Raw genomic sequence first — 24,161 nt, forward strand, 5'->3', positions numbered from 1 at the left:
TCTTCTCAACAAATAACGCTGGAACAACTGGATACCCATTTACGAAAGTGAAAAACTACACTTAGATCCATAACTTTGTTCATCTACAAAAATGAACTCAAAATGGATCACAGATCTAAATGTAAAACCTAAAACTATGAAAAGTAAAAAATAATAAAAATCAAACATGAAAGAAAACCTTCATGACAACTGGTTAGGCAAAGATTTTTTAGATATGATACCAAAAGCACGATCCACAAAAGAACAAACTAATAAACTGGATTTCATCAAAATTTAAAACTTCTCAGAAGACACTACTAAGAGAATGAAAACAAAAGCCACAGACTGGGAGGAAATATCTGTGAATTGCATATCTGGTAAGGTGATTACATCCAGCATATGTAATGAATTCTCAAAACTCAACAATAAAAAGGAAAAAAAAGAGACAATACATGCAAAGATTTGGACAGAGACTTCACCAAGGAGATAAACAGATGGCAAATATGCACACAGGAAGATGCTCAACATTATTCGTCATTTGGGAAATGCAAATGAGAACCACAAAGAGGTACTATCACACACATTAAAATGGCTAAAATCTAAAAGTGTAGTCAAGGATCCGGAGGAACAGGAACTCTTCATCCATGGTTGGAGGGACTATAAACATGGAAAACAGGCTGGCAGTTTCTTAAAAAGTAAATTTATGTCTACTTCATGATCGAGCTATTCTGCGTCTAGGAATTTACCTGAGAAAAATGAAAGCTTACACTCACACAAAGACTTGCACGTGAATGTGCATAGCAGTTTTATTTGGACCAGACAAAAATTTGGAAACGGCCCAGACTGTCCAACAACAAAAGAATGGATGAACAAGCTGTGGCTTACCCACATCATGGAACATATTCAGCAATAAAAAGGAATGAATTATTGATACACACTACGACATGGATGAGTTTCAACACAATTATGCTGAGTGAAAGAAGTCAGCCAAAAACGAATACACACCATATTATCCCCTGTACGTAAAACTCGAGAAAGATGCAGACTAATTCATAGTGCCAGAAGACAGCTCACTGGCTGCCTGGGGAAAGGCAGATGGGAGAGGCAGGTGGGCAGCATCACAAAAGCGCACAGGGCAACTTTGGGGATGAAGAATATGTTTATTCTCCTGATCGTGGCCATCGTTTTTACAGGTGCATGGCGTACATCAAAACGTATCAAATTGTACCTTTATATATGTGCAATTTATTGCATGTTAATTATAGCTCAATAAAGCTGCTTTAAAACAAATTTATAACATGTCCAAGTAAGTATAAAGAAACGGTAGATTTCTGAACAAATCGGATGGGCAGCTCCACTTTATTCAGGAGGAAATTCCAAGTTACCTGCCAGAGAAACAGAACTTGACTTTGGTTCTATCAGGCTGCTTGACATTGAGTTCCAAGATTCACGTGCAAAAGAAAAAAATCCACAAACAGGCACACTGAGCTTTAAGGATGAAGTCAGGACAACTCTGCAAAGGACCGCTCTTCAGGAGGAAGACAATTCACCAAGACCTTCCTTGAATATTTACACCACGTGGTACAGGACCCCATTTCCTGCAGACCCAAACAGCTGGGGTTCGGAGACCTTCAGATGGGGAAAAAGAGAGATTTCCCTGAAGTCCTAGGTTCCTAGTTCACTGTTACATCTCAGAAATTAAACACTCGCTTGATTCCAACATTAAAAAGTCAAGGCAATCCCATTTGCAATACTAAGGAAAACAGTTCTAAGGGTTGAAACTAAAACATGTATTTCAAATAAAGTAATCAGCAGCGTCAGAACTCAAACCCAGTCTTCCCCCCTATACTCCTGTGCCGGCCCAGCCCTTTCCAAGCCCAGAAAAATCCCGTCTTTGTGTTAGATTTCCCTGTTATTTTAAGCTTCGGTCCATCAATGTAAAGCGAATTATTTTTCAAGACTTTCTTATTTTAAAAATTCATCTTCTGGAAGTAGGTCACTCTTTTATGAGCCCGAACTTCTCTTTGAACTGATTACCTGTTTCTCCATATCTCCCCTAATAGGAACGTGTCAGGCATTCAAAGTGTGAAATCCAATTCCAGTTAATTTTATTGATTCCTTTCACAGGCTCCTTATTTCTTATGCTAATTCACGTTTATTCGAAAAGGAGAAAACAAAACAGCCTTTTCGGAGAGAATGCCTTCAAAATCTGTAAAGAGCCACCATATTTTTATTCAATTATAAATGAGCTATACAATATTTAAATCACTCACCAAAAATAAAAGACTGGTTTTAATCCATTTCAGAACACAGCAAATGTCCTCAGATAACTTAACCTCTTCTTTGAAAGTGGGTGAATGACTGAGATGATGATAAAATAAATGCCTCTTCACATCCACATGCTCACACTCACCAGGCTACCTGTCTGTTTACCCTGTCCCCTCACTGAGTTGATCAGTGTTGTCCCCGCCCTCTCACTGGGTTTCCTACTGAAGTCAGAAGACACACGGCAAGTACCACTTAAGTGCACTTCTCCAAGATTTCCCTTCTCTGCAAAACATCCTCTTAATTTTGAAAGGGGACAGGTACGTGCATTTTTCCCCTGCACAATTTACCACCGTGCCCGGGAACAGACAGCCAGACACCGGAAGAATGGTCTTGCATGGATCAGAATGGATCAGAATGGGACCTACCTGGCTCTTCCCTGGATCTCGGAAATGTTCTGTTTCAGTTCCAAATCTACGGGTTCGAGAGTACCCAGCTTTCTCCGTAGTAATGGAATCATCCCGGAGAAATAGATTCTATGAGCAAAGGTGAGATTCTAAAACGTGTTAAGTGTCATAAGCAAATTGACCCTGGACTTGCTTCCAAAATCATGACTGCCTGGACCCAACCCAGAGAAGGCAATCACTGCATACCCCCGTGACAGGCAGCCACTTTTTAGGCCTGTCACTGAAAGGGGTAATTTACTACCTGGCCTCTGTCTAACCGGCCTTGAGAATTGGCATTTTGGAAAGAACTCATTTTCTCCTAAATCATTAATAATTCAACATTTGAGTGGCAGACGTTCTCTCTTTATCGTAAATAAATATCAAGAAATTACCTTCATCATCTCCCACAGAAATCTGACCTAGAAGAAATACTTCCAAGACTGGCTTTTTCCAAAAGGAAGAACTATGATTCCATTTTCCGGAACCTCTGGCTAATGAATGAGGGGAGAACGGCTTAAAAGCTGCTCAATTTCATTTTCTAATTCCGTTTCCTTCTTCTTCCTGTATCCAATTAGTCACCGAGAACATTTTACTGACGGGATCCTTCTTATCTTTTTTTTCTCGACAACCTCCTTAGCAAAAGCTTCTTCCCTCCCCTTCTCCTCTCCGTCTTTGATCGAGCCCAAATCCAGAATCCACACCCAGCTGTCTATTCACCATGTCCACCTGGATGTTTAACAAGCATCTGGACCTCGTTACATCCATGGATGGATGTTTCATCTCCCCACAAACCTGTTCCCCTGCAAGTCTTCCCCATCTTAGTGAAGGGCAACTCCATTCTTCTAACTGACTGGTTAAAAAAACCTCACAGTTATCCTTCACTGCTCTCTTTCTCTCCTATCTCATATTTATTTCAACCACAGATCATCGCAGTGCTGTCTTCAAAATAGATCTAGGACATGACGGCTTCTCACCACCTCCACTATTCCAAATGGGTCCAGCCACCATCTCCACCTTCCCTTGCCCGGATTATTGTAATAGGCTCCTAACTGCATTCACCGTTGCTTTCACCCTGGCCCCCTAAAACAGCATCTCCACGCAGCAGGGTGACCTTTCAAAAGCATCTGAATTGGAGCATGTTATTACTTGGAGCTGCAAACCTTCCAAAGGCTCCCTTGCATCACCTAGAGCAAAAGCCTCAGAACATCAGCACAAGTATCATCTCCTCCAGCATCCCCCTCTGGAAGCTGGGTCTGGTGAAGTCCTCTCTCCTCTGTGCATCTACAGCATCCCCTGCACACCTTCACCAAGCACTGATGATGCCACAGCCAACTCACCTGCATCCTCCCCTGGACTGCGAGTATCTTCAGGGCTCTTTCCTACAAGGCACACAACACACAGTAGATGCTCAGTAAGTATCCTTGAAATGAATGAATGCAGGGCCAACTTCACAGTGACTTCACGCAGTCACACTGCGCCCCGTACTTAAAAGGGCCCTGGCACTTGGTTTAACGCTCTCCTGTCATCATCTTGAAACTTCATAATTGTTGAACAAGGTACCTACATTTTCATTTTTCACTACACCCTCTAAATTACATAGCTGGTCCTGAATGGATGGATGGATGAAGGGATGGATGGACAGACAGACTACCTGGACTTATGCACTGCAGTACTAAATGTCATAGCTTGCAGGGGAAAGATTCTGACCAAGAAATTTTATAGTTAGCCAAAGCATATATAAGTAAAGGCAGAGGAAAAATACAAAACAAGATCTCTGAAAAATCAATCATCTATGTAATTTTCCTTTGGGAATGTCAATGGTCTTTGAAAGACAAACGAAAGAATTCCAGGATATGGACGTTGTGACCAAAAAGAGGCATAGCAATAAGCATCTTTTAAAAAGAAAAAAAAAAAGGAAGAAAAGAAGAGAAATGATGAGGATTAATATGATCACATAATTAGTACAATATGGCAGTGATTCAGGTACAGATATAACAGAGCAGAATAGACATCTCAGAAATATATATATAAAGCAATTGAGATCATAATAAAGGAGGATGACAAACTGGTGGAAAAGGCAGCAGTACTCAACCAGCGGGGCTGAAATGAATAAGGAGAAAAGATAAGGGAGAACCTCAACTTTCAAGGAGAATCTCCAAGCATAATTCCCATGTACTTTTTAGTTATATGCTAAAAAAAAAGTCAACTTAATTTTTTAACTAAAGCCAAAAAAATACATCTGTGAATATTTTTTCAAACATTAAATGAGAGAACACTTTGTAAGATTAAATGCTCTATGAAAATATAAAACCTATACAACCCATCCAAAAAAACCATCGACATTAAAAGGCAAGCAATGAGTTTGGAAAGTCTATTTTGTAATAAACATTGAAGACAGATAATTTCCTCCCTTCCCTAAGAAAATGCATGCAAATCAACGGCTGAATTAATCAACAGATAAATTCTGTTTTAACAGATCAATCAGGACTGAAAATTTTTACAATAATGCAAATGCAAATAAATAATATTTGGAAAAATATTCAATCTCACTACCAATCAAGAAAATGCAAGCTGAAACAAGAAGATGTGATTGTTTATCAAATTAGCAAGGTTTTAGAAATTATAATATCTATTCATTGTGAAAGCAGATAAGGTAACACAGGGGAGAATAAACTGATAAAAACTTAATGGAAACCAGTTTGGCCAAATATATCCAAAGCCTTTAAAAATCCCATACCTTTTGGCCTAATTATTCCACATTGAGACTATTTCTATCTGATACTGGATATAAAATTCTATCTAGAAAGACATTCATCACACCACTATTTATAATATAAATTTGGAAACGATTGTGAGATAATAGAAAATACATATTTGGCCTCTGCCTCGAGCTCCTGAGACAGAGCTCCTAAAATTCTTGTAATTTCCTAAGTGATAAGAGCACCAGGAGCATCTTTTGTTCGGATATTTGGTCTTTGACCTCAGTTCCTGACACAGAGCTCCTGAAACCCTTGGAATTTCCTGGGTCACAGGTATGTCTCTTGTTCTAATGAAGGGACTCCTGATTGGCTCCTAGATGAGGGCTGCTCACCAGAAAGACCAAGCTACGATTAGAAGTTTGGAGTTTTGAGCTCGCCCCACATTCTCTTGAGAAGGGAGAAGGGCTAAAAGGCGAGTTAATGACTTATCACGCCTCCGTGAGGAAGCCGCCATAAGATCCAAACAGTATGAGGTTCGGGGAGCTTCCGGGTTGGCGAACACGTGGAGGTGCTGGGAGACTGGTGCCTGCAGAGGCGTGGAAGCCCCGCACCCCTTCCCACATACTTTGCCCTACTCCTCTCTTCCACCTGGATGTCCATCTGTATCCTCCATCACACCCTTCTAATAAACTGGTGAAAGTAAGTAAAATGTTTCTCTCTGAGCTCCGTGAGCCACTCTAGCAAATTAACCAAATCTGAGAAGCGGGTCTTTGGAATCTCTGATCTATAGCTGGGGGGTCAGAAGCCCAGCTGACAATCTGGGCTGGCAACTGGCAACTGGCATCTGAATTGTGGGGGAGGCTGTCTTGTGGGATGAGGAACTTAACATGCGAAATCCCTTTCTAGCTCCGGGTAATGTCAGAACTGAGTTGAACTGTAGGACCCCCCAGCTGGTGGCACAGACAATTGTGGGTGTGGGGAAAAACCTCTATCCATCTGGTGACCAAAAGTGTCGAAAATAAAGTATTCTGTGTAATAAAAGAGACACACAGGAGAGAAACAGGAGGGAAGAACTGGGTTTTCACCCACATAGGAAGAAAATAATCTGAATTTTTTCTCATAATCTACATCTCTGCCTATAGGGAAGTGAGAAAGTGACTTGGGGTAAAATCATTGCATAAAAATAATATGTAACAACTAAAATTAATGTTTATAAGGCATTTAATAGTATGAAGAACTATTTACTGAAAAATGTTAAGAGAAAGCAAAGGATGCAAACTTTTAAATATGAGTATGATCTTAAAGATGTAAAAACGTTTACGGGGGGAAAAAGCAGCAAAATGCTATTATTTTAATATGGTAGAATTATAACAGTTTTATTTTCTCATTTCTGCTTTTCCGTGTTTCCCCAGTTTAGGGGCAGGCACCCCAGGCACACTGTCGGCCAGGCTGGTAGGCAGCCCTCGCTCTAGCAGGCCTGCCTGTTTCTTCTCTCCTGTTCAGTTGTATACCTGCCAACAATTCGTTGTTTTTTTCTTCCAACCTCTTCATGCCAGCTGTGCTTGTTACTGTAATTACGTAATTCTATTAAATTACATAAATTGATGACATGATGAGTGAGAAAAGAAAGAGGGTGACTGTTTCAATGAAAACCTAATTGAATTGCTTTAGAAAGACTCAATCAAAAGCTGGAAAAAAAGGAGGGGATACAACCAGATGTGGGCAAGACAACCATACAAGATTTGGAAAATTTCATAAAATACAGAAGGGTGGCACCTTCTTCAAGTTGAGGGTATCATGTCCAACCAACCTCCCGTCTCTCTCAGGAACTCTGAAATGACAGGTCATTTTCTTCGGGAAGGACACATTTGCACTACAGGCTGAGAAGCACATGGAAGGATGGATGAAGGGCACGTCCCCAGCTGGGGAAATGCGTGCATAGGGAGGGAGTGGCCTGATCCAAACTGTATTTGGGGAAGAGAACAGCGGTGCCAAAAAGTGCACAGACTCAAAAGTGCAGGGCCTGGAGGCAGAAGCAATTATGGTGTCCATGTCCAAGTCATCGGTAAGACATGGGGGCAGCACTGAGAAGGAGGATGGAGGAGATGGGCGTTATCAGGCATCAGGGATGGACAGCTGTTGGGTGAGAGAAGAAAGAGGGACGGTACCAATTTGGAAAGCCCAAAGATCAAGACCATGATATCCAGATTTAGGAAACGCTGGAGAAGCAGACTTTGCAGAAAAAAGGAAAAACTGAACTCGGAGCAAACAGAATGAAATAGATTCACCCTGATCCAGCTCACCAAACAAAAGACACCCCAAATGGCATGAGATGAAGGCTCGGTGCAGGCGGAACAGAAGGCACCACAAGCCCCAAAAGGGGCACCAACTGTCTGAACCACAAAAACACAAGCCACAGCAATGCCCGTTATCAAGAGGGGAGATCTCGTTACGTATTCTTATAACCGGAAGAAAAGATCAGTTTTGAAGGTACGTTGTTAAATCTTGAAATCAACAAGCAATTGCTGGTAATGAAGTTAATCAAGTGTTAGGAAGTAAATAACAATAACAATACTAGAAGCCAGGGATGTATCAGACATCCCAAGGGAACAAACTCATCCAATTCTCCCAACAGCCCTACAGAATGGATATGTATTTTTCACAGATGCAGACATTGATAGCTACCCTCCACAAAGCGGCTCACAGGTATGAAGGCTTCAAAGCTTTTGCCACCAGGAAAGGACCAGAAAGTACTTCAAAGCATAGGAGTCAGCCATCTCTGTGGCTCTCAGCCGTTCTTCTGAATCACCCACTGAGCTTCTGAAAACTAAGGATTTCGAAGTCAAGTCTCATCCCACACCTGCAAAATGTGAACCTCCAGCTGGAGGGGTCTGGGAATTGGCACTTGTTCCCCCAAGTTCCCCAAGTCACGACGAAGCTCGGACAGGCATGGGAACCCCTGGCCTGTGGCATCCCCTAGTCTGCAGTGAGGGCTGACGCCGCAGGTGCTGTGTGTGTCCAAGCTAAGACTGAAATGAAAAACCTTCTCACTCTGGGAAAAGTGAGATGTTGATTTGTTTCCTCTGTTATAACTCAGAATAGCCCCCTATTCCCCACTCCACTCAACTGGAATGAAAGAAGCTGGCAGTATTTACTTAAAGTTCTGCAGAATAAGGTGCTCTGTAGGTTTGCAGTGCGTACCCTTTGTAGAAGCACCAAATTCTCCAGGTTCCACAGAAAGTATAAAATCATTTGTTTCCTATGGAAACAGGCTGTCAGATGTGTTTTCATCTCTGCTAAAAGACCTGAAACAGTCCCATGTGGGAAACTCTGGCAAGGGTCCACCAGACGAGACATGATGTTCTATGTTAAGTGATGCCCACATGGGAGGGAGCCACCGCAGGCCCTGCTCGCTTCCTTCTCCCACCTAAACACAGGGGTCCAGGCCAAGGCAGAAACCTGGCTAAAGGATGCCTCAAATTCTTGGCCAGCCTAGCCCCCTCTGCAATAGTTAGGCTGTTATCCACAGTCTATCAGTGGTATAGAAACCTAAGACTTAGAAAAAGTACTCAGTACCTACTTTTATATCCATTTAAGCCTTTAGCACAGCGCTGGGTACTTTAAGCAAGAACACATAAATGTTAGCTATTGTTACATTTATTACTGTTGGCACTGTTTTCATCATCACCATCACAAAGTCCCCTATTTCTTAGGGTGTGGAAGAAAAAACACTTTATTAATAAAACACAAGGAGACTGGCCCATGCTCCAATTTTTCATTGCTTGTAACAAACCACCCCAGAAGTCAGTGGCTTGAAACAATAAATACATTTATTTTGCTCCTGAATCTGCAATTTGGGCAGGGCTTGGGGTGGGGACAGCGTGTGTCCGCTCCACTTGGCATCAGCTGGGAGGCTGGCAGGCAGCGGTGGGGCGGGGCGGGTGGGGTAGATGGAAGCTTGTTGATTTCTTGGACCTCCCTCCCTCTCTCTCAGTCTCCCTCTCTCCACGTGGTCTCTCCAGTACAGTGGCTTCAGGGCAGCCTGATGTCTTTTCCAAGATGCCCATCCCCAGAGACAGCATGAGGTCAAAACTCTACTGTCCCTCACGATCCAGCCTCAGAAGTCATGCGACATCATTTCCATTCGAATACACTCACTAGAAGCAAGTCACGAAGGCCAGCCCGTAATTATCAACAGAGGGGAATTCGACTCCATCTTTTGCTCCGAATAGCGTCAAAGAATTTACAGATATGTTTTAAAACCACCACGCCTAGGAAAATCATGTCTCGTCCCTATAGACTTAACTTTTTCTAGCTGCCGAAAGATACAAATCTAGACAATCCTCATCAGCCATTGTTTCCGTGAGAAGACACTCTTTGGTCCACTGACTACCTCTCTAATCCATAAAATTACAGAACTGGAACAGACTTTAGATCTTACCCAGATTTCACCAGGAGAAAGCTGAGTCCTAGAGGGGTTAAATGTCTGTTCCAAGGACTATGGTTCTGTTACCACTGCTACGGTATTATTAAAATTGTTCATCAACATTCTCCTAAACACACTCACTCAAGGTATTTGACAAGTACCGTCTTGCAGGGTCTTTATCATACTTACAGGAGCAGCTGCTGTTTTCCAGATAGGCAAGCAGGCTCAGCAACGTTATGTGAGTCACCCAGAATCCAAGCTTTCGCTTGGCTTTGTAAAGTACCCATAAGGGAGTCTGATATATCATCTAAGTGGAAAGCCCCTATTCAGTCCACTGTATGCTCCCCCATCCACCCCCGAGGTCAGCTGGTTAGGGAAGTAGCTGGCGGGGTCAAGGTTGCATCTCTGGCTCTTGTCTGGAACTTAACACTGTTCAGCTTTCTCTGCTGAAGACGGGGCTTTCAAGAGAACCATCCAAGAGAGAGAACCGTGAATTTACACTCTAATGAAGATGTGTACCATTACACTAGATCCCTTCTTGTGGAGAAAAGGAAGGATGGATCTGGAACCCTGAGAGCTTGGAGTTTTCAGAGCCCTGAAGAGGAGGTTGAAACACCCATGGAGCAGTGATGCTGGGGGGACCACAAGACCTTTGCTGGCTGCGGTCGTGCCAAACTGAGACCTGTGCAAGGAGGACGAGGCTGAACAAATCAGGGCAGTCTTCTCCCTGAAGAGCTGCACTAAGGAGCAGAAAAAGGAAAGAGCCGAAGCTAAACCACCCGTTAGCAACTACCGTTAACTACCGTTTGGCTTTTGTTTTCTCCCCAAACTGCTCTGTGCAAGCAAACACAGCCCAAGGGTCCTCACACCTTCCTGAGTGTTTCACCTTCAGCTAATGAAGGAAAAAGAAAAGGCTCTTGAAATGATAGTTTGTGAGATTTGTGTATTTTAATATTAGTTTCAGACCCTTTCTTCACGTCTCCTGGAATCAGTTCAATTGCAGGAAGATGGGTAGGCAGGAAAAAAAACCTTGGCAAATTAGCAAAGTTTTTAACATCATTAAAGAGCTCTTAAATATTCTTCCCTGAACTCCATTTTTATCTTGTGAATGCATTTCAGTAATTGCTCTAAAGGAAATTGTGGAACATTGGCACAAACATAAATGTTTGCATGATTTAAAATGCAGTGGCAGCAAAGATCATGATTTTTTTAATTGCTAATTCTTAAACTAACCTTTTCAGTTTGTCTCATCTTGAAAAATGCCAGTTCCTAGCAGCCGAAGCGGTAATAAAGACAATGCATATATTATTTAGTTGTTTATAATTGCAAACAACTTAGCCATATTTCAATACTTATCCCCCAGCTCTACATTGGAGCATAAGTAGGGGATGATTATAATCATTCGATCATTCTGTAAACAGAATACTGGGACACTGAGAAACAAGACTGCTTTCTTAAAGCCAACAGCAGACAGAGAGGCAGGTCTGGAGCCAGGCAGCCTTTAATTCAATCATCCTACTCCACCCCATCTATTGTTCAGTTCAATGAGTATTTGCTGATCATATTAATCAGGATGGAGATGTAAAGGAGACAGAGTGTCCTGTGACTTAGGGAGAACAGTGTTCCAGACCCGCCTGGTTGAATTAGTCAGGATGATTAACACTAGCTGCTAAAACAGATAAGCTGAGATCTCAACGGCTTAACACGAATGTCCAATGCACAGAGATATCAAGAGAGAGCTGGGGAGGACGGGACGGAACTCTGCTCCACACAGTCATTCAGGGATTGAGGAGCTTTCCACCTTTTATGCCATCAAGAGGTAGACTCCAAGGCCACCACGCACAGGTAAAGAGAGAAGGCGCAGAGGGCCCCATGGGATATATTGTGGGCCAGGTCTCACAGAAGCAAACATCACTTCCACCCATCTTCCAATGCCCAGAAGTCAGTCATGTGGCCCCTCACCTAACTGCAGGGAGCCTGAAGATGAGCTCTACGCCCAAGAGGAAAAGACAGCCCCTTGGTGAACACGGCATTCCCTCTAGCCAGTCCAGCTAGAGCCCGAGGTAGTTCTAGGCTGCCTCGTGTCAGTCTCCCTAATCCAGACCCTGATCTGGTATAAGTGGTTCCATTAAAAAAAATTGTCCCTGCCTTCTAGGAACTCCAAATTAAAGTTCTACATTGCACACTACAACCCAGGTCTGTGGCCTAGATCGGGATGGTGAACAGGAATGAAAGGAAAGGATGCACTAGGCCCTTCTAGACACAAGGGAACCACGTCGGTCATTTGCATCAGCTACACGTCGACACACAGCCTCAAAGCCCCCAACGCGTACTTGGAAGGCCTGGGCCCTCCGTGAGACGGTGTGGCTCCTATTCCAGGCTGGGTAACCATTAAAAAATGGCCAGCTCAAGATTACGCTGCATCTTGCCCAACGAAAGCCAAGAAGATGACACCAATAAGATGGAGACTTGATTGTAGGAAGGACACAGAGCAGAAGCCAGGAACAAAGCTTGCCTGAGGCCTGCTGAGATCTGCCCAAACGGAGAAGAAATTAACAATGTGCACTTGTCAGCACTCTTGTTGTGCTAATTTCCTTGCAAATATAAGCAAAGCCTTTTAATTAACTTAATATCAATTTCACTTTTCTCACATTTTGTTCTAATTATGGGCTGGATTTAAAGCTCACACAGCATAATTTAGAGCTCTAGCATTAACAGCTTTACAACTTTACACACCAGTCACTGCTAAACTGAAGGGAAGTAAGGTTCCCCGCTGCCATCCTGTCACTTCATCCCCAAGCCCACCCCTCTGCAACCCCTGAACCAGCCACCAGTGCTAATCGGGACTGCGCCCCACACCCAGAAGTCAGCAAGTACCAGCTTCACAGAGGAAGACACAGAAAGGCAGCTACTGGGTGTCTCTGGACAACTGATTTCCCCGTGTTTCAGCTTCCTCAGCTGTAAAATGAGTATAATAATACACGCAGGACTGATGTAGAATTAAGCCAATACAACACACTGGAGATGTATTAGAGGCCCCATAAAAATACTGTGTATGGTACACTATAGTATGCATAAGCATGTGTGTTTAGGAAGACTATATATTGTTTTGAGGAGTTCTTAATTTTTTCCCATGTCTTTTGGGGAGGGGTATTTAGGTTTGTTTATTTATTTATTTATCTGCTTATTTGTTTATTTTTTAATATTTTTTAACAGAAGTACTGGGAACTGAACCTAGGACCTCATGCATGGTAAGCAAGCCCTCTACCACTGAGCTATACCCTCCCCATCTAGAAAGACTATACATTGTATTTCATCAAATCTAAGATGCCTTCAGCTGTAAGTTGCACCATTTGTATGTACCCAGAAAGGGGAAAATCCTGCCGATTAAACTATGACACACCACTGACCATAAAATGAATCTCAATTTCAGAGATGTAAAAACGTGCATCTTAGCAGTGACAAAATGTGATTAAACACAGTAGTTTCAATCTGTGAGAAGTCTTCAAGTCAAATCCACGTTAACCAAAATCCCCAAGGACTTAGTATTCTACTTAATTGAATTTTTAGAGAGCAGAGAGTCTTGCTTCATTTTAATATTCGCTGAAAAGGTATTTGGGGATGTAGAGAGGATGACAGACACCATGGACTCACAATGCAAACACCATTTCTTCTCTCCTTCTCTTTCACCTCCACCCTACTTACTTTCTATGAAAAGCAACTATTCTCTTGAAGGAAGGTTGGTCACATGGCCATTTTCTGGACCACATGTGGGCACCTGCTGGAGAGACTTCTGGAAAAGATTTTCTTTCCTGATTAAACAACAGGAGTAGTTATGGCCAGTGGTACAGTACATCTTACCTTGTACAAAGATGCAGTGACAGCCATCTTACAACCATGAAGAAAAGACCAAGGAAATATAATAAATTATGACATTATAATGCCACCATGATGACTTCATGGTGCCAAAGCAATGTTATTACCACTACTTCTGGACTTGTTAAGTGAGAACAAGTTAGTTTCTGATGAATTAATTACTAAATGACATGGAGAAGGATTTTAAAATGTACAATGGAATACTATTCAGCCATAAAAAAGAAAATTTGCCATTTGCAACAACATGTATGGACTTGGAAGGTATTATACTTGGTGAAATAAGCCATAAAGAGGAAGACAGATACTGTATGATATCACTTATATGTGGAATCTTAAAAAAATTAGTAAATATATTAAAAAAGGAACAGACATAGAAAACAAACTAGTGGTTACCAGTGGAGAGGGGGGTTGGTGAGGGGCAAGATAGGGGTAGGAGATTGAGGTACAAGCTATTGTGTATAAAATAAATAAGCTACAAGGATATACTGTACAATACAGGGAATATAACCAATGTTTTATAATAATTATAAAGAGTATAACCTTTAAAAATTGTTTGACACAACATTGTAAAATGATTATAAATCAATAAAAAATGTTAAAAAAAATTGTGACTCACTATGTTGTACACCTGTCACTTATATAAGTACAACTATACCTCAATAAAAAATGAAAAATAAAATTTCAAAACGAATAAAACTAATTCTCTTGTTACCATGTAAACAACTCATTATAATGCAAAGCAGAGGCAGATGATGGCTAAAAGCAGACCCAGGCGGGGAACCACAAGAGCCCAAAGAAGAGACAATTCTGACAAGGTGGCAGGGAAGGTTTCAGGGAAGAAAGAGCTTCTAAATTGGTCCTTGGAGAATGTGCAAGATTTTAATAGGATGGGGGGAAGTGGTTTTACTCATTGCCTGAGAGCTGAAGGGCCCTAAAGTCATGGAGCTCTCACTTAGACGTGCATAAACTTTCGTCCCTAGAAACACACAGAACTAGAACCCCGGTGTCCCGACCCTTAGCTCACGCCCTTTCCCCCAGAGAGGTACAGCAGCTAACAAGCCATGTGTAACCACAAGATACCCCTCAGGACACCCTAATCACACGATTAGCCACTGTGTCTGAGGCCGGGATGGAAGAGGCTCCTGGGGAACCTCGCTCCCTCGTCACTGGCAGCGCGCTGGTGTCTGGGTGTCTGGACGGGGCCGCCTGTAATTACAGTAGTGGTTTATTACTCATGCGTGGCAGGGCTGAGGCTCTGCAGTTAGCAATGACAGGGACATTATTAGAAGGGAAAACTTCTCTATCCGGGACTAAGCCAATTGTCATCTACACGTCAAACAGTGTAAAGACCCGTGAGGGGTACTAAGGAAGGCAGAGGAAGGTCTTTCAACCAAATGAGTCTTGCATTTTTTTTCATTGCAGCCCGGCATTAGGAAACGCTTTCCCTGCTGAAGAGATGCTCCTGTCCCCCCATCAAAGGCCACCCAGTGGAGAGGTGGCTCCCCTGAACTTCTGAGTTTAATCTTCGGGTCCCTTCGGCAGCTGCTGAGAAGTAGGTCCTACCCTGCAACCTGGCGCTGCAGCTGAGTCCAGAAAACGCAAGAGGACCCAGAGGCCTGCTGGTGGCCTCAGAAGGCAGACCCATGGGGACTGTTGAGGTAGGGAGGTTGGCCCAAGGTCACACAGCTACTAAATGACACAGCCAGAAACCAAAGCTGGTCTGTCTGCCGCCCAGGAGAACAACCTTTCTTCCAACACTGTATTCTTAAAGACGCAGGGGTTCTGATCTCAGTGACATGGGCCTTGCTGTGCCCATATTCCATCTCCGCGTTGTCACTCTTGGCTCTAATTACCGAGCCTTCCTCCTGTCCATGAAGGACACTCCCGATGTGGCAACAGCGAAGTTCAGGGCATCAGAGGCCCACCTCGAGAAGGACGCTGGCAGCCTCTGACCGCTACCTCCAGGCTGGGCAGGCAGCAGCTGCCCCTGCCAGCAGGGTGCCTGTCGCACACACTGGCCAACACAGATGTGCCTCCATCTGAGGGCTGTCCAAGAGCTGGGCTCCCAGTCTCTCCAGGAGCTACCAGAGGCTATCAGTCCGCGAGAGGTACAGGAAGTGGGCCTCCCTCCAGCGCCCAGGCCCTGGCTCAGCTGACCTGCCGCACACCGGAGCCCCTGCTGGCCACCGAGCCCTGGTGACAGCCTCCATAGCCCTGAAGGCTCACACCGCCCTGGGTTCCTTCTGATGCTCACTGCAAGGATACGTGCCCCCTACTCTCTCTGCCTTACTTCCATCCCATCGGAAATGCTGGTACCATCACCTCCGTAGCCAATACGAGTACATCTACATTCCAGGAAACAGGAAACAGCTCCCAGCCATCTCCATGAAGAGATGCTTCCAAAACACAACCCCCCCTCTTTCAGACTCCACCGTGGAGGCCTGCAGAGCACATCTCTCCCTCTGTCCCTTGGCGCCAACTCACTCTCCCTGCCTGGCGGGTTTGGCTGAAGCGGCAGGCTGGATGCGCTGCACCTGGGTTATCTGGGAACGTGTTGGTTTTCTACAGCTCCGACTCCAGCTTCGTCTGCCTGTGTGGCTCGGGGGCAGGACTAGGCTGGGTAATTGTGACTTCTCTCCATGCCCGCAAGATTTTTCAATTTCTTCAAGCAACCCTGCTTCTATTCAATATCCTTCTGAAATCTAAATTTGGAAGCAAATCTCAATCGATTGCATTTCCTCTTGCGACAGCGCTGCCCTGGACTCAGGGAGGGAGCCGCCACGTGCGCCCTTCCGATGCATCGCACCGGGCTCTGACGGGGGGCGGGGTCACCAGCCTCAGCTCAGGGCCTGCGTGAAACATGACACCATCTTCCCCCGACCTATCAGGGGGACAGTGGACTGGGGAAAAGAATCTTGATGTTCGGGAATCTTGGCTCTGCCCTTCGCTGGCTGTGTCATCCTGGCTAGGTCACATAGTGTCTCCGTTTCTCACCTTTCTCAGCTCCAAAATGAGCTTCCTCAGAACAACTTCCTCAGAAGGTAACAGACAACCAAAAGCCCTGTACAGAGTTACACAGGAATTCTAACAAGAAATGTGTCTGTCCCTATGTCCATTCTCCTAGTACAAAACCACCATGCCACTTTTTTATTTCAGTATTTTTACACAGTATTATTTTCCTCTGTATAATTTTTTGGGGATTTTCCAGATTTTCTACAATAAAAGTGCATTTCATTCTAGAGGAAAAAAAGTAATATAAAACCACATTCATGTTATAAAATCACACATTCAAAGAAAACATACGGTGGGGGAGGGTATGGCTCAGTGGTAGAGTGCATGCTCGAGGGTTCAGTCCCCAGTACCCCGATTAAAAATAACAAATAAGCAAACCTAATTACTTCCCCCATTGAAAAAAAAATTTTTTTAAACAAAAATACAATGAAATACGCTGGTCCCTAATCTGGCCAACTGCTTCACTTCCTGGCTCCTCCAAAGGATCTGGTGCCCTTTAGTTAAGAGGGTGAAGGACCAGGGCAGCCTCAAGATGGCACCAGCAAGATAGTGGTGACAAGATGGTACAGGCAAGATGGCCTAACCCTGTGCTCTACACTGGAATTTGACACAACACTGTAAAATGACTATAACTCAATAAAAAAAAAAGTTAAAAAAAAAAGATGGCCTAACCCTAACCTCACACTCAGTCTCCCCCACTAAGTCCTTTCAGTTCCTTCTCCTCCCTCACCACATCCACCCAACCCAATCCAGCCTTTACAGTGTCGAGGTTTTTTCCTCTGTGGTTATCATTTACCTCCTAAAACTAGCTCCCATCCAAATAATCAACCAATAAATCTTCGGTGCCCACTTTATGTGCAAGGTGCCGTGGCAGATGCTGAAGGATGGAGGTGGTACTAAAACATCCAAAATATGGTTCAAGCCCTTAAAACACCTGCAGTCCTGTTCTGGACTCAAAAGGTAAAGCCACGAAGGCACAAAAGTAGAAGCCATGGGCACAAACGGACATTGACATTGACAAGAAAGCTTCAAGCAACCTGGACCAGGAAGAGCTCAGACCCTGTGGCCTAGCACAATCACCCACCCCCAGGCGGTGACCTTGAGCCAGGATTTAAAGGCTGGATGAATGTAGAAAAGGGGCGAGGAGAGCAAACCAAGTCAACCAGCACTTCTCAAAGACAGGCTGAAACACACAGGCTACAATCCACAGACAAACGCAGGGTTATTTCAGTGAGTAGGTCAGGCAGAAGGCACAGGCCAGGGTGGGAACATGGGTCGGCTGTGGCAGGCCCTGTCTGTCGGCCTCCAAGCTTGACCACAGTTTCTTAGGAAAGAGAAAACCCCTGGAAGGTCTTGGGCCCTTCAGAAGCGGTGCTTTCCAGTCAGAGAGCTGGAGCCACCAAAGCGGGGGTGAGAGACCAGAGGCAGGGCCCTGGGTTAAAGGGCACTGCAGCCACAGTCAGGGGTCAGCAGGGGGGCCTAAAGGAAAGGACAGAGCGCAGATGCAAGAGAGGGTCTGGAGGGGAGAAAACCAACTCATCTCTGAGTGCTTTTTCCTCCATACCAACTTATCCACTTTCCCTTTAAAGTGTCCTTTTCAACCTGTATTAAGAAAAATAAAACAATAACAACAACTTGTAACTATTTTTCAAAAGGCAGGCACCTAGCGTGTTAGCAGAAAAGCCAGCTCTGAGGAACTGCGGGTCACTTCTGGCCCCGGTTGCCCAGGGGAACCCTCTCAGGTCACCCAAGAAAACTTATTTCGAGAGTGAGAGAGCACTGGAGATGGTTGGGCTGTGTCCCTCCTGCTTGAACTTCATCAGAGGAAAGGTCTAAGGAATCTGAGCCACCATGAAAACACCAGCTGCCACTTGGTACTCAAGGAGTTGGACCCAAGTGGCCCAGGGCCCAGCTCTCTCGAGCCCTCCATGAATTCCTGATGAATAAAGAGCACCCAGGTCAAGGGTTCATTCTCCTCCTTCAGCAGCAAGGGACGGAGACAGACTGCAGAGGGGACACACGAATCCAGGTCCCATCTCCCAGGCACTCTCCTCCCGCCGCCTCCCTCCCACCGCAGCAGGGGACCCCAGCAGGCCGACAGCATAACGGTGGCACACACATTACCCACAACAAGCACATCAGTGAAGGACGGGCACTGGGGGTGGGGTGGAGAGGGAGAGGGTCCTCTCCAGTTGGGACTTTTCCCCGCCCTCTTCCCCCAGGCCATATGTCACTACAGATTACACTCTGCAGCCGGAAGATAACATCTATCTAGCTGCAGCTGGAATTCCTGGCTTGCCCAAGAAAGCTCTCCACCCAGCCCTCCTGCACCTCCTCCAGTCTTCCCACCCCACAGCCCCAGACCCAACCAGTCCCAAGTGCCGGGTACCCCTACGCCCCCAGGAAAGCGCTTATGTGGCAGAAGAGTACATGGGGAAAGAAGCCAGACTTCCAGCTCATCTTCTGAAGCAAACTCTTGGCTTTCCAGAAATCTCTACCCCAACTCTAACCAAATGGCGAGCGAGTTTTCCTCTTTGCTCTGCCTAGTTGCCTGGTGTAGGCAGTAGAGGGCAGTGGGCCATGGTCCAGGCCACAAGCCCATCAGAGATGCAAAGCGTCCGGCCCCCACCCCAGATCTACTGAATCAGAGACTCAGAGCAGCGGCAGTGGCAGCAGAGGAGGGGATGCCTAGAAACCTGTGTCTTAACAGGCCCTCCATGTGGCTCTGATTGAGACATGCTGGTGTAACAGCTAAGAACCTCAATTCTGGAACCAGACTGTCCAAGTTCAATTCCCAGCCCACCCCACCCTCTAGCTGGCAAGCTATGGAGGGGGAAGTAGCCACACCTATCTCCTAGGGTTGCTGTACAGACTGCCTGAGTCCCTGCATGTCTGTGGCACTTAGAAACTACCATTTAGAATTTTGTTCTTCCCGTTTGGGGCTTCAGCAGGGGGAATGTGGCCATATCATATTTATTTCTGAAATGACTTGTAGAGCCCAACGTGGAGGGAATCAGGCTACCCTGCACTCCCTCTTTTGAGTCCTATTTACTGGTCTATGGTATGTACCTGTACAGAACAATAAGGCCCATCCCCAAAGCATCTAGTTCCTCCAGAAATGAGCCATGGGCTTTTGCTTCATTCTGTGTGTTTTTTTGACACTCAGGAGAAGAGCTCTCACTTGCCCCCCAAAAAGTGACATCTGCAGCCAGGCCGCACCCACAGCCGAGCACACTGTCTGCCAGGGGTCAGTGGGATTGCAGCTTCCCACCACCGATGCAAGTTCAAGGCATCCCCTGGATACCTGTTGAATGGCATCGAGAAGACCAAAAGGTCCTTTCAGAGGGTGCTTGGAAATCTGACCCCATTCCACCTGGAAGGACTCAGAAGGGATCGTTGGAAGGCAGGAAGGTGGCATCCTTCTCCCTGCCTGCCACCCAGCTAGTCTCCTGCTCCAACTGCAGGGAAGACAGGAGTTGAGTCAGGTCTTACTAATGCAGAATCTTTTTGTCATCCAAATTTACACTCCTTATAATTAGGAGGAAACAGTAGATAGAGGTTGTCAAGAATGTAGGCTCTCAGGTCAACCAGATATGAGGGTCTGACTCCAGGCTCTACCACTAACTGGCAGTAGGACACCAGGCAACTTAGTTAAGCTCTCATCTCTGATATGGAGACGGAATGAAACTCCAGGGACTGATGTGGATGTTCAGTGAGATAATGCACTCGTAACATCTTTGCGCTGGGTACAGCACACAGCAAGCATTCCACCAATTATTACCACTCTCTAAGATTATCTGCAGCTCTGGAACTACCATAACTCATGAGAAGGTGAGTTAGAAGCTCAGGAAGGGAGGTGATAGCTTTGGATCTGTCTTGAATACCAGCTGTATGGACCCTGGAGAGCTGCCAGTACTCCAGAAGGTAATACTCTGACCTTGGGGGAAGCAAGTATCCAGTGACCCATCAGCCCCTGGACCAGCTGTGACCAGGGCATATTAAAAAACCCCCTCGTCTCCTGGAGCACTGAAGGGGCATCTGAGATGGGACAGATGCTGACAACTACCGTTCACTGGATGGCACACCTCTCTGCTACACTCTAAAAACCTGCTTCCCCAACCCACTGCGAACTTTTTAACAATCACCCTCAGGCAGCTCTTAGGGAGAAATCGAGTGTTTTTAACAGCAGCCTCATCAAGGCTGCGGCGGGAAGGGAGGAGTCCTCATTACTAGCTGTGCAGCCCGCCTCTTAGAGATACGACATTCATCCAACCTACTACCGAAGCGCGTTAGCTCCAGAACTGAGGCCTCGACTTGTGCAGACATTTAAGTCAGCCACTGTCCACCCCTACTTCCGGGGGACCCCACCAAACGCTAAGCTCTAGGAGCTATTTCTTCCCTTAAGTCGCCTGCGTCTTTGGCCGTGCGTCTAGTTTCTGCACATGGCCGGAGTCGCCAGATAATGACTCCTGCACGCGGGGACCGGGAGCCAGCAAACTTAACAGCTGGAGCACAGAAAAGAAACAGGTAATTCTTTCCAGCAGCCCTGGCCTCCTGGCTGAGACTGAGCAGGGAGAGTAAAAGGGAGCGCGCGGGAGCCAGGGGGTGCCTGCCTCCCACACCGCGCGCAGGGCCCCGGGTGACCCCGGTCCCCTGGCCATCCCTGCCGAGTCCCGTGGGCACCTGCGTGCGTCCTTACCATTTAGTTGCCGGTAGACAATGTCCTCGAGCAGTGAAAGGCGCTTCAGGACCGCATCCTGGATGGGGCTGGCGCTGTGCGCGCTTAGGTTGGCCGCCTCCGCGCGCGGCCGAATCTCGTGGAAGGCGTCTCCGCTGCGCACCGCGATGGGCCGGCACTTGGCCAGGAAGAGCACGAAGCCGGCCACAGCGATCAAGTTCAACACCAGCAGCACTTTGACTCTTCTCAGTGAAGCCATCAAATACGCCCGGCCGGCCCTCGCCCCGGACCCGCGCCCCCTCGGGCTCCGGCGAGGCGCGGGGCAGCCGGGGGCCGTGTGCAAACCTCGCGCTCCGGACGTCTGGCGAGGATCCCAGCCGCTCACGGCCCCACTGCGCGAAGGCTCGGGCAGCGGAGACTGGTGGGAGGACCGGGCGGTCGGGGGAAAGCGAAATGGCTCACATGGAAGCCCTCAGTCTGCAGAAGTGTTCCCCGAGATGCCTACTCAGTCCCAGGCGCGCGGCCCCTACCAGGCGCCCCAGCTTCTCCGCGAAGGGCCGGGAGGCAGGGGTCCCTCCTCTGCCCCAGCAAGTGGTTCGCCGCTGGACCTCAGGCCGCCGGGAGTAGGGCTGCGGGCGCAGCAGACCTCCGGGGCCGGGGGGCCGGCAGGCGGGGCTGCCCCGGCGCCGCGGCGGGAGCGGCGCGCAGGTGCCGGGCTCAGGGTTCGCCGCCCGCCCGCCCGCAGGGGAGCGCGCCGCGCCTCGAGCTGCACAGCCACCACCTCAGTCCGCAGGCGGCCGTCGCGGCGCGCAGTCCGCGGTGTTCAGCCGAAGAAGGCTCGCTCCCCCGGGCGAGCGCCTTTGTTCCGCTCACCGACCCACTCCATTACGCCGGGCTGAAGAATAGCCTGCGCCCGGCGACGGCGTCCTCGCGGTTCCGCAGTCACGCTCAAGTCTCAATTACTCTCAAAGTGGGAGCAGCACTGGGGGGCGGGCGAAGGGGCAGAGCGCTACGTCCTCTCCGCCCCTCGCTCCGGGAGACACCCCACCCCGCCGCCAAACTCACCAGCGCGCACCGCTCCGCGGGCTCCCGGACACGTTCCAAGTCCCGAGCCCACGCAGTGAGCCTTCGGGGCCTGGCGGTCACACCGGCCTCCCTCCGAGCTGGCGCGTCTGGAGGCTAGCCGGAAGGAGTCGGACCTCAAAAGTCACAGCAGTTCTGTACCCCCCTCCACGAACGTCGCGGGGAGCGCGGCGGGGAGGGACGCGCGCCGACGCACCCTGCGCTCGCCACAGCGGGCAGCGCGGCTCTTCCCGCGCCCCAAGGAGCCAAACGCCGAGTCTTCTAATTGGCGGACGCGGCGATACCGCCGCTGCGGCAGGGAGAGTCCACACAGTCCCGGGGCCCGAGGGCCCAGAGGGGTCGCGCAGGTGGCGGCGGAGGGCGGGGCGCGGCTGGAGGGGGCCGGCTGCGGCGCCAGCTCCTCCGCCGCCGCCCCTGGCTACCCGGATCCCCGCGAGCCTGTCGGCCGCCGCCGCCCGCAGGCTGCCGGGCGCACAGCTCCCCGGCTCACCCGCTCGTGCGCGCGCACCCGGAAAGGGTGGGGGCGTCTGGAGAGTAAGGACCGCGCGGGATGGGGGCAGTCAAGTCATGTTGGCTGCTGCCGGCGTCGGAGGGACCCTTTGGTTCTCAGCACTCCCCGAACGGGCGGGTTTGTTCCATCCTGGTTGGCGATGAAGACATCCCTTTCTGTGTGCTCGCAGCTCCGCTATGCGTGGCCTGGAATGGCTAGAGGGAAAATCTGGCCTGGAGACTCGGATTCTGTTACTTTGGGAGCCAGGCCGTGCGGTCGTGGGCTGGGTGGGTTCCCTCCGTGTGAAAATTCTGACCGTCCAGGTTACAGCTTCTGTGTTCACCCCCACCTCTGCACGCATTTTATCATGAGAAACGTATTTTGGCTATTGGATTTCCAACGTCTCTTCCTCTTCCCAAAGGCAGGAGCTCCAAATGCTGGCATTCAAAGCCAGGTGTTGATCCATTTAATTGTTTGGGCCTGAAAAAGAAGTCAGGCTGCCAATTAGAAAAGGATCTCGGACAGTGAAGCCCAATAAATCTGGTGGTTTCCACCTCATCATTTTGAATTTATTAAAGGTTTTTTTTTTCTTTTGCTACCGTTGAGTTTTGTTTTTGTTTTGTTGCTGATTTATTATTTGAAATGTTGATTTTGAACACAGAAAAGTGCATGAAAAAAGATAACTATCTTTTTATTTCATTCCCTTGGAACTCTATGCCCGAGTTCAATAGGTTTTGCTTTGTATAATTACAAGAAAGAGAATACAAAGCAGTTAAGTGTATAAGCCACATCAAAAAGCCACAAGGGACAGTTTTTAAGCACACGTGTTGGGCACAAAGGGGCTTGAGCAGAAAGAAACGAGTTATTGAGCAGTTACGATGTGAGAGACACTGGGCCAGGCACCATCTCCACGTTTTCTCACTGAATACTTGGTTGATGTAGGTGTTATTATAACCACACTCAGATGGAAACTAAAACGATCAAGGGAAGCTTCTGCAAAAATAATTTTTGGACATTCATTCAGCCACAAGACTGAAGCTGGGGAGGCTGAGGCATTGGGTTAGAGTCCCCAGTCGTAAGTGAATCTAAACCCAGGTAGGTCTGACTCCCAGGCATATGCATATTTGGGAACAGGAGACAGGAAGAAAAGTGGAGGAAATGGCCTCAGAGTAATGGAGGAGTTTCCAGGCCAAGATTCAGCTTCAGT

The 24,161-nt window shown here is 47.2% G+C and overlaps 1 protein-coding gene across 2 annotated transcripts in view; it reads right to left on the reverse strand.

Annotated features, from left to right (window-relative positions):
* The window catches only part of GALNT17 (polypeptide N-acetylgalactosaminyltransferase 17), a 361,038-nt gene extending 337,944 nt beyond the window's left edge, over positions 1-23,094 (reverse strand). For both annotated transcript variants that reach the window (XM_006201451.4, XM_072943074.1), the window contains exon 1: positions 21,403-23,094. In XM_006201451.4, the coding sequence (XP_006201513.2) occupies positions 21,403-21,640 (238 nt within the window). In that variant the 5' untranslated portion in view covers positions 21,641-23,094. The remainder of the gene's footprint in view (positions 1-21,402) is intronic.
* Between the last annotated feature and the right edge of the window lie 1,067 nt (positions 23,095-24,161).

The sequence above is a fragment of the Vicugna pacos genome, chromosome 18 (assembly GCF_048564905.1).
Source record: "Vicugna pacos chromosome 18, VicPac4, whole genome shotgun sequence".
Taxonomy (NCBI): Eukaryota; Metazoa; Chordata; class Mammalia; order Artiodactyla; family Camelidae; genus Vicugna; species Vicugna pacos.